The 13815-nt window shown below is 56.8% G+C and overlaps 1 protein-coding gene across 1 annotated transcript in view; it reads left to right on the forward strand.

Moving 5' to 3' along the window:
• Positions 1-8714: 8714 nt before the first annotated feature.
• Positions 8715-13815, forward strand: part of NKD1 (NKD inhibitor of WNT signaling pathway 1) — an 85176-nt gene continuing 80075 nt past the window's right edge. Inside the window, exons 1-3 of the mRNA XM_044761257.2 lie at positions 8715-8903; positions 9032-9064; positions 9765-9898. Of these exons, the coding sequence (XP_044617192.1) occupies positions 8879-8903; positions 9032-9064; positions 9765-9898 (192 nt within the window). The 5' untranslated portion in view covers positions 8715-8878. The remainder of the gene's footprint in view (positions 8904-9031; positions 9065-9764; positions 9899-13815) is intronic.

The raw sequence follows: 13815 nt of genomic DNA on the forward strand, positions 1-13815 counted from the left end.
GATTCATTCCCGCATACCCCGGCCAGCCCAGTCCTGGCACATGGGAGGGACTTGGTACCCATTTGCCAAGGGCCTGGAGGAACCGCGCTGAGGCCAGTGAGGGTACGTGCGGGCACTGGGGCAGCAGGCACCAGCCAGGATCGCCGCCCGCATTTTCGCTTCTGGAGAGAGCCGGGGCCTCTTCTGAACTAGCGCCTTCGCGCGGCCTTCCCTGCCTCCGGAACCAGCGCCTTCATGTGGTGAAACTGGGGACCACATGCTGGGCTCCTGCAGGGACACGCTTCATTTGGCCTGTATTGTGGCTTAAAATTTGTTAAATTAGTTGCCAATATTTTAAAATCTGAAGATTTCACCTAGAAACCTGGATTTCCAGCTACTCTTGAAAAATCAAAAGATCTAGCAACTCTGGGCCCCAGGCACATCTGGCATCGAGCTGTAGCTGTCCCGCGAGGCTGGGCGTACCTGCCCAGGTCTACCTGGTTCAAGCTCCTCCCTCAGGTTTCCTGCCCTCCCCCTGGGGATCCCGTGCTCCTGGCTCTGTGAGCTTCTGGGCAGTACAGTGACCTCAGGTATCCGTCTGGCAGATCATGGCTGTGCCAGTGCCTTCGTCAGTGTCATGAGTGAACCTCACCAGAGAGAATCTGCAGAGGTGCTCCCCGAACGTGCACCATTGTGCCCAGGCTCACGACCAAGTGTCCATTGTAAGCATCCTGCCCACTCTCTCTTCCTCCCCCGCCTCCATCCAACAGTGAGGCTGCTGCATTGTTTCGGGACTCAAACATACACACGTTATTAGAACCCCAGATCAAAGGCGACGTCCCACAGCCTGCCTCTCAATGGTCCCTTTGTGCAGACGGAAGCCTGTGAGAGAGTCAGAACCCGGGGGGAGAGGGAGGGGCTGGGGAAGGGGGGCTCAGTACAAAGATACTTGTCACCCAGAGAAGTCCGCAGACGACGATGTAAAAAGCGGCGCCAGGTGGAGGATGGACCCCAGCTCGCTGCTGGAAGATGCAAATGGAGAATTCTCAGTTCTGCGGAGAAGAAAACACTCATCGTGGTGGTTTCAGAGGGAGGGGACACAAGGGGCTGAGTGCACCAGCAGCAGCCTCCACCCACCCTCCCGCACCGGCCAGGAGTCTGTGTGAGATGGGCAAAAGGGGCTTGAAGCCACAGGCTGCAGGGACTGTCTCCCGGGTACAGAGACGGGAGAAACAAAAATGATGCAGGAGGGGGCTTGGAGAAGGCCTGGAGATGTATTGGGGTACACCGTCCCCTCTGGTCAGACGGGCCGCTTTCTCAGCCATTCCTGCCTGCAGCAAACATTTCTAAAGTCCTTACTGTGTGCCAGGCATGGTGTGGTGCGAGCGGGCACAGCCAGGACTAACTCGGAGTCAGGCCCTCGGGTGGAGGGCAGGGTGCTGGGCTGTAACCACTTCACGCGAGAGCGCTGGCGCCCTCCGCGTGTCACACACGTTGTCTTGTTTGTCTCCCCGGCTCGTCTGAACAAAGAGCTTTGAGAGCCCGACGCCCAGCCGGGACTCTTGCCTGCTCTTGGGAGCGTGTGCAGGGTGTGAGCAGGTGGGAGAAGGGTTTCCTGAGAAGGTCCTCCAGGAGGGGACCCTGAGGCCTGAGTGAAGGTCAAGAGGTCATGGTGGCGCTGAAAGTCCGAGGAGATGGGCGGACAGTCACTGACCCCTAAGCTGGGCGGGGCCCCGAGGCCCTCGGGTGGCCCCCTCCTGTTCTCTCTGCACTCGCTCCCCAGGGGATCGTGTCCAATGTGGGGCTGTAAGTCCCATCCACAGCTGGGACACCAGGTGCGTCTCTGCAGCCCTCAGCCGGCTTCTGCACTCGCGGCTCACAGATCCGACCCTACTTGATCGCGCCACTCAGATAGTCAACAGGCATCTCAACATCACACTGTCAGACCGAGCCTCGAGCCCCAAGCCCCCCGCCCTGCGGCTGGTGCCACGCGCAGGCCTCCTCGGCTCCACTCAGGGCAGCTCGGTCTGGTCCAGGCTCAGGCCACAAACCTGGGCGTCCTCTTTAACGCCTCTCTTCCTCTCCCACCCACATCCGGCATAGTGGCTGATCTTGTCCCCTCTAACTCCCGGCTCTCACACTGCTGTCGCCCCGGTCTGAGCCGCCCCCGCATCATGCCAGGGTTGCTGCAGACGCCTCTGTTGATCTCCTCACCTCTGCCCGGTCTCTGGCCACAACCCCCTGGACTACACTGCTCTCAACACAGCCCAGTCACCCCAGGTCACAATTCTCTAATGGCTCCCATCTCCCTTGAGTAAAGCCGAAGCCCTTGCCAGGGCCCACCAGGTTCTCGTAATCCAGCCTTGTCACCTTTCAAACTCATGTTCTCCTCCTCTTGCACCTCGCACCCCCTGCCCACTCTCTTTGCTTCAGAGACACTGGCCTCCTTGCTCCCAAGACATTCACAGCATGACCCCACCTCAGGGCCTTTGTACTTGCTGTTCCCCCTGGACCTTCTTTCCTGTGGCATCCTTATGGCCCCTTCCCTCATTTTCAAATCTGCTCAAAGGCCACCCTCTGACCACTCTACCTAAAATGGCAACCCTGTCCTGGTATTTCTTCTCTCTCTTTCCACTTGATTTTTTCCCGTAGACACACCATATATTTCACTGACTTATTTTTGTCAATTTTGTGAACATAAGAGCCTGGTGTAAATTTTACCCTCAACAAATCTTTGTTGAATGACTTAATAAAAGAGAAACAACTTTATTTCTCGGGTTTGTCCCGCCTGTCTTCTGTCCCTCCTTCTCCTCCCCAGTACTGCTACCTACTCAGTGAAGAGGCAAGCCATACAGTCCTAGTAGCTGCTGAGAGGCTTGACTTTCTGGCCTGGAAGTGTGGGACGGCCCAGCAGCAGAAGCCTCCCATGGGAACTTGTGAGAAGTGCAGATTCTCAGGTGCCACCCCAGACTGCACCTTAACACCATCCCAGGGGATTCATACGCACATCGAATGCCAAGGAACCCTCATCTAGGCTATTTGACCCCAGCCAAAGGGGGACCAAGAGTCTCTTAGGGACCCAAGGTCAGAACATACAGCTAGAACCAACAAGGCCAGGAGCTGGGAACGGCAGAACGAGGGACCAAGACTGTCTGTATGTCTCTCTCCACCTGGCGTACTGTCTCTGCTTCTCTCTGACTGCTCCTTCTCCCGCTTCTTTTTCTACTCATCATCAGCCCACACAGACCCAAGCAGCTGCTCTAGCCCCTGGGACGAGGGAGTTCTTCACTTTCGGAGATCACCAGTAAGAAGACCCCAGGCCCGGGGCCTCTCTGTTCAAATTCTGCAGAGCTCCTGAGTGGTCAGGCTCATGGGGCAGGCGTCCAATCAGCTGTGGCCAAGGAGTGAAGGGGTCATGTGGTACCAACATGGCAGCAGGGCCACCCTGAAGATGTGCTCTGTGGGAGAGGAGAATGTGGAGGAGGAAGTGGAGGAGGAGGAGGAGGAAGAGGAGGAGGATGTGGAGGAAGAGGAGGAGGAGGAGGATGTGGAGGAGGAGGAGGAAGAGGAGGAGGATGTGGAAGAGGAGGAGGAAGAGGAGGCTAAGCTAGAAGGGAAGGCAGGTGAGGCCAGCGAATTGCCCATGAGCTTTGCTACAGTGACTCTTTTCCTTCTCGCCCCGAGCTGTGGCCTTAAGAAGCCCCACGGGGAGCCTCATACACAGTAGGGATCTGATTACTCAGAGGCCTGGAGGTGGACAAATACGTCCTGAGACACGCTAAATGCACACACTGGACACATGTGGCTGGACTCCTTCAGGGCGCCTTCCCATGCTGGCTCTGTCTCACTGAGCTTCCTTCCTGCCACCCTCCTAGGCTCGGCCCCTGGAGTTAGTGCCTGGAATGTCAGATTGGAGGGAACCTTGGAAGCCATGTAGTCCAACATTTTCCAAAGTGTGTTCCAGGAACATTTGTTTTCACTTGAACTCCCTAGAAAGGGGTCCCTGGTCCGATGAGTTTGAAAAATCCTGCTTAGGATGCCCTCGTCTTGGAGAGCCACAAGCTTGGCTGCTCACTGAAGTTCCTGACAAGTCCTGCAGGAAGGGAGCTTGTCTCCCTTTGGCTAAGCCAGGGCTGCCTGGGTTTCCCGTGGAGCCCTTGCTTTCACATCAGAATAGCATCTCACAACTCTGGAGCTCAGGGAACCTGCTCTGGGAACTGCTGATGGGCGGACGCTTCTTTCTATCTGGCGATGGGTAGAGTGAGTGTGGTGTTCAGGCCTAGATTGACTGCACGTAACTGAAAAACAAAGGCTTAAAAAGACAGGAGTTTTTTCTCCCTTTTGCAAGAGAAGTCCGGAAGCAGGTGGGCTGGGCCTGTGACCGGCAGGGTTTCTCGGACAAGCCCGGAGGGGAGCGGAGAGGCAGGGCCTGAGGAGAGCGGGAGCAGGAGGAGGCTGGGCTCCCCTCTCTCCTCCGGTGTGGCCTGGAAGCCTGTGCTTGGAACTTGCTGGGCGCTCTAGACCTGGGAGGAATGGCAGCACAAAAACAGTTCAGTTCACCCAATGTGAGGCTCAGGAAGCTGTCTTGGGGCCTCTGTCCTCTGATCTCGGAACAGAGTGGCTGTTGTGGGGGAAGCCAGCCTCCCCCTGCTCATCCCCAAGGACCAAGGACCGCTGCGGGGGCTGGCGCTCCTGCAGGCTGCCTCTCGCTCCCATCTTCTCCTCCTGACTCACAGCTCGACTCCGAAGCCCGTGGTGGCCTGTTGCCCTTCAGATGATCTGTGTTGGGCCGTCTTTCTGAGTCCTTCCTTCTTCTGTCCTGTGCCACTAACCTGGAGACACGGTTAGGATTTTGCCGATATTTGGAGTAACAGGCGATTCCAGCAGAGCTGAGCAGGTGACAACTGCCAATCCATATTAGACACCACTGCCCTGAAAATCGACTCTCGCCCCACCTCACTGGTTGTCCCTTCCTGGGTCCTCATTTATTGCTCTCCTCTCAAACTGTTTCCCTTGACACCCTGTTCTTCCTTTTCCTGATTGCCATCTTCAAAATGCCTGTGACTTTCTCCTGCAGAACAGTTGAACTCTCCCCTCCTCACCCAAACCAGGTTTCCAGGCCACTTAGCAATGCCAGCACCCACGGGATTGCAGAATGAAGCAACTCCAGGGACGTAGGAGGAACCAGCAGGGACTTAGACATTAATTTTTTTTTTTAGTATCCCAGATCATATTCTTGGCCTTCTACCCTCCTATTGACCACAACACATCCCAGGGCTGAGGTGGGGTGGGTGGGTTTCTCTCATTCCACATAGAGCACCTCCTATGGGCAGTGCTGGGTACTGCACCTAGAAACTCAAGTCGCTCAGACCTCCTCCTCAAGGGGCCCAGACTCTAGCAGGGAGTTTTAGCTCCAGCATTAAAAAAAACATGAAGAGCCAAGTGGAGCGAGAGGAGAGGGCACCTTGGCTGTTCAGAGCGCTTGGAGCTCTTCAGGTTGGAAGGTGAAGGAGCGCTTTCTCTAGGAGGCGGCATTTGAAGGGGGCCAGATCAGACGGCTTAAAGCTTAACTTGGAGACAAGCACGGGGCAGCCGACCAGGGTGAGGTGTTTTTTTTTTAAAAAAACCTCTCAGCTCCACATCTGACAGATTTCACCTAAACCAGCCTTGCCAAATCTTAAGCCGCATGAAACCTGTTTCCGTTGTAATCTCTCTCTTATCTCTTTCTTGCTTTCCTTTCCCATTCTCCTCCCCCAAAGGATGGGAAATCTTCAAAGAAAAAGATGTGTCACTGTAAGTATACAGCCAAAGAAATGGGCCAGATAAATTATTAAAACACACGAAAAGACAGTGAGTCGTGGGGTGGGAAGCCAAGGAGGCCGAGTAGCCTCCCCAGGTGGATGGGGCTGGAGGCCCCGGGGGAGCACCTCCTCAGAGCTCTGGAGGGGCTGAGCTCTTGCCACCAGGCCCACCTCTCTGGTTCCTCGCCCCAGGCCAGGTCAGTGGGGGTGGGGGGCTCCCACTCCAAAGCCACCAGGCCGGGCGCCTGCTGGGCTGGGAAGGGCCGCTGAAGGTGGACTGGGCCTTTGTGTCTGGGTTGGACACTTGGGATTTACTTCCCCCAAGAATCAAACTGTGCTGTAGAGTTTTAGTTCTTGCTTTTATCTCTTTTTGAACTGTAAAAAGAAATTCCCAGGGGGAAGAAGGGATACTTTTTTCTCATGGAAGAAGAAAGCCATGACCGGTCTAAGGAAGTAACCAACTTTCCGAGCTCTGTGAGGAGACCACTCCGGAGCTCTGCTTTGACCTAGGCGCCCCGGGGGCCTGTGTGTAGAGGGGAGAGGTTGGAGACAGCAGCAGCTCCGGATTCCATTTCCTCCCAGCTTCTGCAGGAAGGCTCCCACTGACCCAGACCTCGGAACCACCGCCCCATGCCCCGCCCGGCACCCCGCTCTCCTTTCCCCTTTGCCTGCCGCTCAGGGGTTCTCACTCTGGCACCACTGACATTTGGGGCTGGGTGATACTTTGTTTTGGGGGGCTGTCCTGTGCATTGTAGGATTGCAGCTGTTTAGCATCAACTCTGGCCTCTGCTTGCTAGATGCCTGAGACCTTGCCAAATGCACCCTGGGGGGCAAACTGCCCTGTTGAGAGTCAGTGCCCTGGCTGGGGCCTTCTGACTTACCATACCGTCCACCCCTCATTGCGCTGGTTGTTTCTTGCCTGTCTTTCTCCCAGGAGAGTGCAAGCTCCACGAGCGGGGGATTGTCTGTTTTGTTCATTGATGGTGTCTTAAGTGCCTAAACGGTGCTTGCCACACAGCTGGCACTGAATCAATACTTGTTTCCAGAAGGGTACTCTTGCTAATGCTGGAGTGTCAGGTTCAGACTGTGTGGAGACAGCTTGATGTAGTGAAAACAACGCGGGCAATGGAATCAACAGGCTTGGGTTCAGTTCCTCAACAGGCCACTGACTAGCTGTGTGACCTTGGGCAAGTGACTTCCCCTCTCTGAGCCTAGGAGGTTCCCTCCTTTGTAGAACAAGTACGAGTCTGCATCAGAGAGTGGCTGTGAGGGCTATACATGACTTAGGACAATGATTGGTGTATGGCAGCTACTGGCTACAGAATTGCAATGTAAAATGGACGATGATAACAGATTTTGTGGTCCCAGCACTCCTTCAATGAAACCAGCCTGCTAACAGCATTAATGTAGCTGCTTATACGATTAGCCTTCATTTCCACCAAAAGAGGTGCATAAAAAAGGCAGTTTGGAGGATGGAAGGATACTGCTGGATGAGGAGATTTACGACTCTGGAGGGCCATGCAGTTCCCAAGGTCTTCTGAGACGTGGATGCTCCCGAGCGGTTATGTCCGATAGAGTAGCTGCTAGCCACACGGGGCTGCTGGTTGCTCGCAGTGGCTGGTCTGTGTTGAGATGTGCTCTAAGCAGAAAACACACACCAGATTTCAAACACTTAGTGCGAAACAAAGAATGCAAAATATCTCATTGTATGTTGAAATTATACTTTCGATATATTGGGTTAAACAAAATATACTGTTAAAATTAACTTCATCTGTTTCTTTTTCCTTTTTTTTTAAATGTGGCTGCTAGAAAGTTTAGAATTAGTATGTGGCTCACATTATCTTTCTATGGACAGTGGCGCTCTAAAAGGTCGGTAAGGAGGGAAGAACTGGGGCTCCATTTTACAGATCATAAAACTGAGGCTCACACAGAGAATTCAAAGGGACCAAGCAGGACTCCTCCCTCTCAGCACAGGGTTTTCTTTTCCCACGCCCGGGCTGCCGGGTACCAGGATGAGTTAAACAACAGAGCCACAGTGTCCCCAGCAGAGCAGGCATTCCCTCTGAGAACCACAAAGGTGGGGTGGAACCCCTTGATGTCGCCCTCCCCTCCGCAGAGACCTCCCTAGACAAAACAAACAAGCCCTTGGGTCTGGCGAACTGCAGCGGGGAGCGGAAACCAAGGAAGATCAAAGATCCAGCGGTTACCCACTTCGGGGCGGCGCAGCTGGCGCGCACCCCGACCCCGGGCGGGCACCCAGGGGCCCCGGATCAGGGGATCTGAGCGATTGGCTGGCAACTCCTGGCTTTCGGACACTTGTGGCCGCCAACAGTGGGCTGGGACCACACTGGCCCGAGGCGCGGTGGGGGCTTCTCCTGGGCTCCCAAATCAAAAACTAGAGGGGCAGGGGCGGGGGTGCATGCGGCGGATAATAAGCGAACACTTTCTGCAAAAGGCAGGTCGTGGGAAGACTGGGAAGGGGCAACGAAGCAGGCGCGCATCGGATGCTCGCGCACGAACAGCGTCTCCTCTCCCGACCTCAGTTTCATCACCTGTAAATTGGGGCCTCTTGAGTCCTGCCCTGACCGCCTCAAAGAAAAATTGAGCGGAGGGAAGGCACAGCACCGTCAGCGAGACGAGCGGCTGTTCCAGAGAGGGCGGGACCCAGGAGGCTGTCCGTCCCAATACGCCTACTGGCCAGAGCCCCCAACCCCGGTCCCCAGTCGCGGGTCCCCAGTCACCGGCCGGCAGTCGGGGACCGCAGCGCGGAGGGGGGCGCTGTGTGGGCCTCGGCCGCGCCTCACCGCGCCCCGCCCCCGGCCCGCCCCCTCCGCGGCCCGCCTCGCCTTTGATGCGCCGCGCCCGGCCAATGGGCGCGCGGGGAGGCGCGGGCCGCGGCGGCGGGCTGGGGGCTCGGCGCGCTCGGGCGTCAGTCGGGCCGCGGCCACGGCGGCAGGAGCGCGTCCCGGCGCCGCCTCGGTCTCCGCTCGGCTCGGGGCTGCTCCGGGAGGAGGAGCGCGAGGAGAGGCGCGGCGAGCCGCAGGGCCCGTGGGCCGGGCGCATGGCTTAGGGCCGCCCCCGCCCGCCGCGCCCCCAGCATGGGGAAACTTCACTCCAAGCCGGGTCAGTGTCCCCGCCCGCGCGCCGGGCCCCTGGCCCCAGCCGCCGTCGCCCCCGCGATCGCTAACTCTCTGCTCTCCTTTCTTTCTGGCTCCCGCCGCCGCCGCCGCCGCCGCGCGCTGTGCCTGCAGCCGCCGTGTGCAAGCGCAGGGAGAGCCCGGAAGGTAGGGGCGCGCGGGGCGCCGACCGGGGGATGGACGGGAAGCACGGCGGATGGCGGCGGAATGGCCTCGCCCGCGGGATCTTATTACTAGGGCCACCCCCGCCCCCAGCTCCGGCCACCAGTCCCACAAACCCGCTCCCGGAGCAGCCTTTGTGCCCCCTCCTCTGTCCCACCTACCCCCTCCCCGCGGTCCTGTGCGCTCTCTTCTGACCCTCAGCCCCTTCTCCTCTCGCGGTCCCCGCCCTCCGCGCTCTCTGCGCCCCACTTCAGACTCCCAAGCCCCTTTCCGCAAGAGCCTGTCCGCTCTCTTTCTGGCCGTTAGCCGCCTCTCCCGAGATCTCGGCCCCTGCGCCCGCTGCGCCCCGCCTCCTGACCCTCAGTGCCCCTCTTCCCTCATCCCGCGCGCACTGCCCCGGCTGCGGACCCTGGCCCCTCTGCTCCACAGCCCTGGCCTCCGGCGCTAGCTCTTCTAAACCCCGACTCGTCCTCCCGGGGTACTGCTCCCCCTTCGCCCTCCCCTCTGGGTCCTTGCTCTTGGGGCTTCGCTGAGCCCCGTTCTCCTAATTACCTGCGTCCGTCTCTAGGATTGTGCCCCGGCTTTCACCCCCCTCTCGCCCCTGCGGGCCCGCTCTTGCCGTCCACTCTCTCGTAACTTTCTGCCCAGGGGCCGGACTCAGGGGCTTCGTGTCGTCCCGCCCCAGGTGACAGCTTCGCGGTGAGCGCCGCCTGGGCTCGGAAAGGCATCGAGGAGTGGATCGGCAGGCAGCGCTGCCCGGGCGGCAGCTCCGGACCTCGACAGCTGCGGGCGGCGGGCACCGTTGGCCGAGGAACCCGGGTACGATCCCCATCTACCCCCCTCACCCCCAGAGATGAGTCTTCATACCACCCATCCCAACTTTTAGCACCCTCTCGTCACAGCTTCTAAGTCCAGAAACGTCTTATCAGGCTGCCCTTGCCCCACCAACATGACCCTGTACCCCCATGCCTTGGGAAACCTTAGTGGTGACACCAATGGCAGTGTCCTGTCCAGCTGGGGGCAGAGGGCAGCCTGGGGAGAAAGGTCCTAGGTGAGAAGGTGGTGCAGGACCAGTCCGTGGGGAAGCTTGTCTGTGCTGGAGGACTGGGGAGCCTGCTCTGACTTCTACCTTGTTTGTGAGGCCACCATTGAAAGGTGGATTTGGAGATGGGGCTAGTGAGAGAGGGAAGGCATCCAGGGTGTCTGGGTGGGGGGCAGGACTGTGCCCGCCTCCCAGTGTGTTGCAAGTGTCTGTGGCATTCGTCAGTACCATCTGCCCAGAACCCCAGTAGAGCCGTCTGCCATCTGGGTGGCAGAGGGTGGGGGGCCCTGAGACCCAGTAGACCCCTTAGCTTGGCCCACAAGGAGAGAGAGGGCCTCGTTCTGGTGTAGCCTGGACCCACCCCTGAGCCTTCACCCAGTGGGTCCTCAAGGTTGGAGTTGTTCCTGGGGGAGCAGTAGATGTGTTGGGGGAGTGAGTAAGTCCAGCCCCAGTGCCTGGCCTGGGACTGGCGTTCACAGATGTCCTATGAGCTCTGGAACTCTGCACGGGGCTTTCAGATGGTCTGCGTGGAACTCGAGCAAGCCCAGGATCAAAGGATGAATCAACTTTTTGATGTGACATTTAATTTTTTTTCTTTAACTTAGAGGGGAGCAGACTGAGTTTCAGGTCTGGTTAGTTCTTTGGTCTTGTCCGTGGGCTGGGGAGGGGCCAGTGGAGTTTGCAGATGTGTGCGTGTGTTTGGGTGCTGGGGTCTGGGCTGGGTGCAGCTCAGTTGCAGGGGCCGGTGCTGGGAGGTGAGGCTGGGGATGACGTCGACTCCTGTGTGTGTCTGGAACAGCCTCTGTGCTGGGGGGCGGGGGGGCTCCCGTCTCCTCCACCACCGCCGTTTGGCTGGGGCTCTCTCTTCTCGTTTCTCTTCATCTGTTGCTGGGTTGGAATTGGAGCTGCTGTCCCCTAGTAAAGGTCAAAACTTGACGGGCGGGGGGCACTGCCGTGGGGGCCCTTTAAAAACAGAACTACAAACCTCCCTTTCTTCCCCCACCATTTCTAGTTTTTGATCTACTTATTTATTTAAAGCCAGTGAAAATGATCCGATTTAGCCATATGAACAAATGCATTTGTAGCTCAAGACAGAGGCCAGCTGAGTGGATTTCCATTAATCAAGTTTTGAGTTTTTTCAGCCTGTTTATTTTTACAAAGTATTCCTGCAGAATGACATTTATTTGCAGTCCCCACCCCCCCCCCCTTTTTTTTCTTTCCTGAACTGCCAGGCAGCTCGCTCCATGCTTTAGGGGAAACTTGAAATACAGCAAGGGCTTACTTCAGTTGACTTTTATCTTCAAAGCCATAACAAATGTTACCCGCATGTTTTTGGTGGGTCTCCTTGGCATCCAGTACTAGAGGATGGGAGGGAGGAGGAAGGAAGGAGAGGAAAACAAAAGTCTGTCGTTTTTAATTAAATAGTAGTGTTCCCAGCAAGAGGAATGTGAGCCAGTAAAAGTTGCCATTGGGGGAAATGAGGGAGGGTGGGGAGGGAGCCCCAGCTTGTCTGTGGCTTTGGTGAAGTCACGGAATCTTGTTGCCTGGTTTCTTCCCCCGGCTGAGGACAGCACGGGATGCCCCCTCCCTCCTGCGCCCCCACTTTTCAGAGAAATGCTGAGGGGCCGTTCATGTTTGTTCAAAGCACTTTTGAAGATGTGAACCACAGAGCCATCAGCGTGACATGTGTTGGGTGGTGGAGGGTGGGCCCTGCCGTCAGAAATAGTAAAGGGAGGCAACCTCTGCTTCCTTGAGAGTTCTGCATGGTGACTGGAACCCGGGCGCCTGGGTTCCCGCCAGCCCTGGCCCAGCGACTGAGTCTGCAGACATGGGGAGGGCACGTCCGCCCAGGGGAGGGGGGGGTGTGCCCCGGTGTGGGACCGCACTGTCGGGGCTGTGTGGCGGCTGCAGGGGGTACCGGGAGGAGTACTTTCTGTCTTGATAGTTATGTATTTCTTGTACCAGAAAAAAACGTAGCTAGGACATCAAACCCATGACTTCATGAATATTATTGTTTAGGATGAAGCTAAGTTGAGAGATAGTCTAATGTCAATTCTGAGAGAAATACTAAGTGCAAGTGGTGGAAATTGTGACTGTGGGGACGGGATGGCCGGAGCTTGTGAAGCGTCAGGATGCTGTGCAGGACCGTGGTGGGCAGCCCTCCGCCTGCTTCCGTGACTCCCGGCGGCTGGAGCTGGAGCGGGTGGCTGCCCGTTCCCCTGGTGTCTCGTCAGGGTGCCAGAGGGCGTGGGTTCCGAGGTCTGCTGGGCTCCCAGGGCCGGCAGAGGTGCCTCCAGCAGCCTGTGCTGGTGGTGGGGATGGCCTGTCTGCACTCCTTCGGCACAATGGTCCGGGACGTGTTAGTGGGGCATCCCACTAGCATTGTTACCATTATCGCAGCGAGTGCTACTGTTTATTAGATGCCTGTATGTGTCAGGCACTTTCTTACATTCTCTTAGTCCTCCTTGTAACCCAGCAAAGCTGCTGTGGAATCTGATTTTCTCCCTTTCTGAGCACTTTCCAGGACAGTGGAAGCCACACATGGTGAGGTGCTGTGCCGGAGTGTCTGTCCAGAGGGCGCCGCACTCGCTAACCCCCAGCAAGGTGGCACGCTGACCAGCTGCCCAGGGCCCCTGCTTGCCCGCTTCCTCCCTGACGGGCCTGAGTAGCTTAGTAAATGCTCAGGGTGGGTCCAAGTCAGATGCAAGGTCCTGAGGTGTGAGGGTGGGCCTCGCCAACGCTAACCTAACCTGCCCTCCTGAATACAAAAATAAATGAGGTCAGGCTCTGCTGCAGGAGCTTGTCACTTTGTATGAGCCAGTTTACCTTTCATACCTTCATTAGCTCATCTGCAAAATGGGTGCAACAGTGTTCTCATCTATGGCGGGGTTATGACAGATAACTCTTCAAAAAGAGTAAAGCCTGAGGAGAAAGGTACTGGGGGGTTTGCTGAGGCGCTGGTAGGGGCGGAGGTGGGGGCCCAGCTGATGCAGCCAGAGCCGCCCGCCCGCATACTGTAGACACACTTGGGGGACACAGGCTAAGGCCGGGGATCTGCCCTTCGTGTGGTTTCAGGATGAACTCCAAGGAAATAGGAGTTCAGAGGAGAAAAATAACGAGAAATGCGAGGTGTACAAGTGCTACAAAAGAAGGACAAAAACGTGAGCATTTTATACACCAGACAACAATGTGCTCAACAGAATTAGAAATTAAAATAAGCATAATAATCTCAAGGAGATAAAGGGGGGATATTGGAAACGTGAAGCAGCAACCAGCAGTTACAAAAGAAAACCAAATGGAAATATTGGGTCTGGAAAATATAATGGGTGAAATAAAAAAGCTTAATAGGTGGGTTGATTAGCCTAATACACACAGAGATATTGATAGGAAAACACGTGGAGAAGCAGAACCTATGTGCGTCTGTGCACGTGCGTGTGGCATGTATGTGTGTCCATATATGAATGTGCACCACTGGGTTTAAGACGGTCCCCCACACCCCGTGTGGCCCTTTTGTTCTTTTATGGCAGGGCTGCCTGAAGAACAGACTGAGAGCCGTGGTGCGGGCCGGCCTGCCTCTGCAGCAAAGGTGGCTGCCAGGCGGTTTGGGAATGTGGTTGGGGGCACCTACTGCCTTTTGATATTTGGGGAAGGTTGGGAGGGTGTGGGCCCAGTGGGAGCCTGTGGGGGCGTATTA

Source organism: Equus asinus, chromosome 28 (assembly GCF_041296235.1).
Source record: "Equus asinus isolate D_3611 breed Donkey chromosome 28, EquAss-T2T_v2, whole genome shotgun sequence".
Lineage (NCBI taxonomy): Eukaryota > Metazoa > Chordata > Mammalia > Perissodactyla > Equidae > Equus > Equus asinus.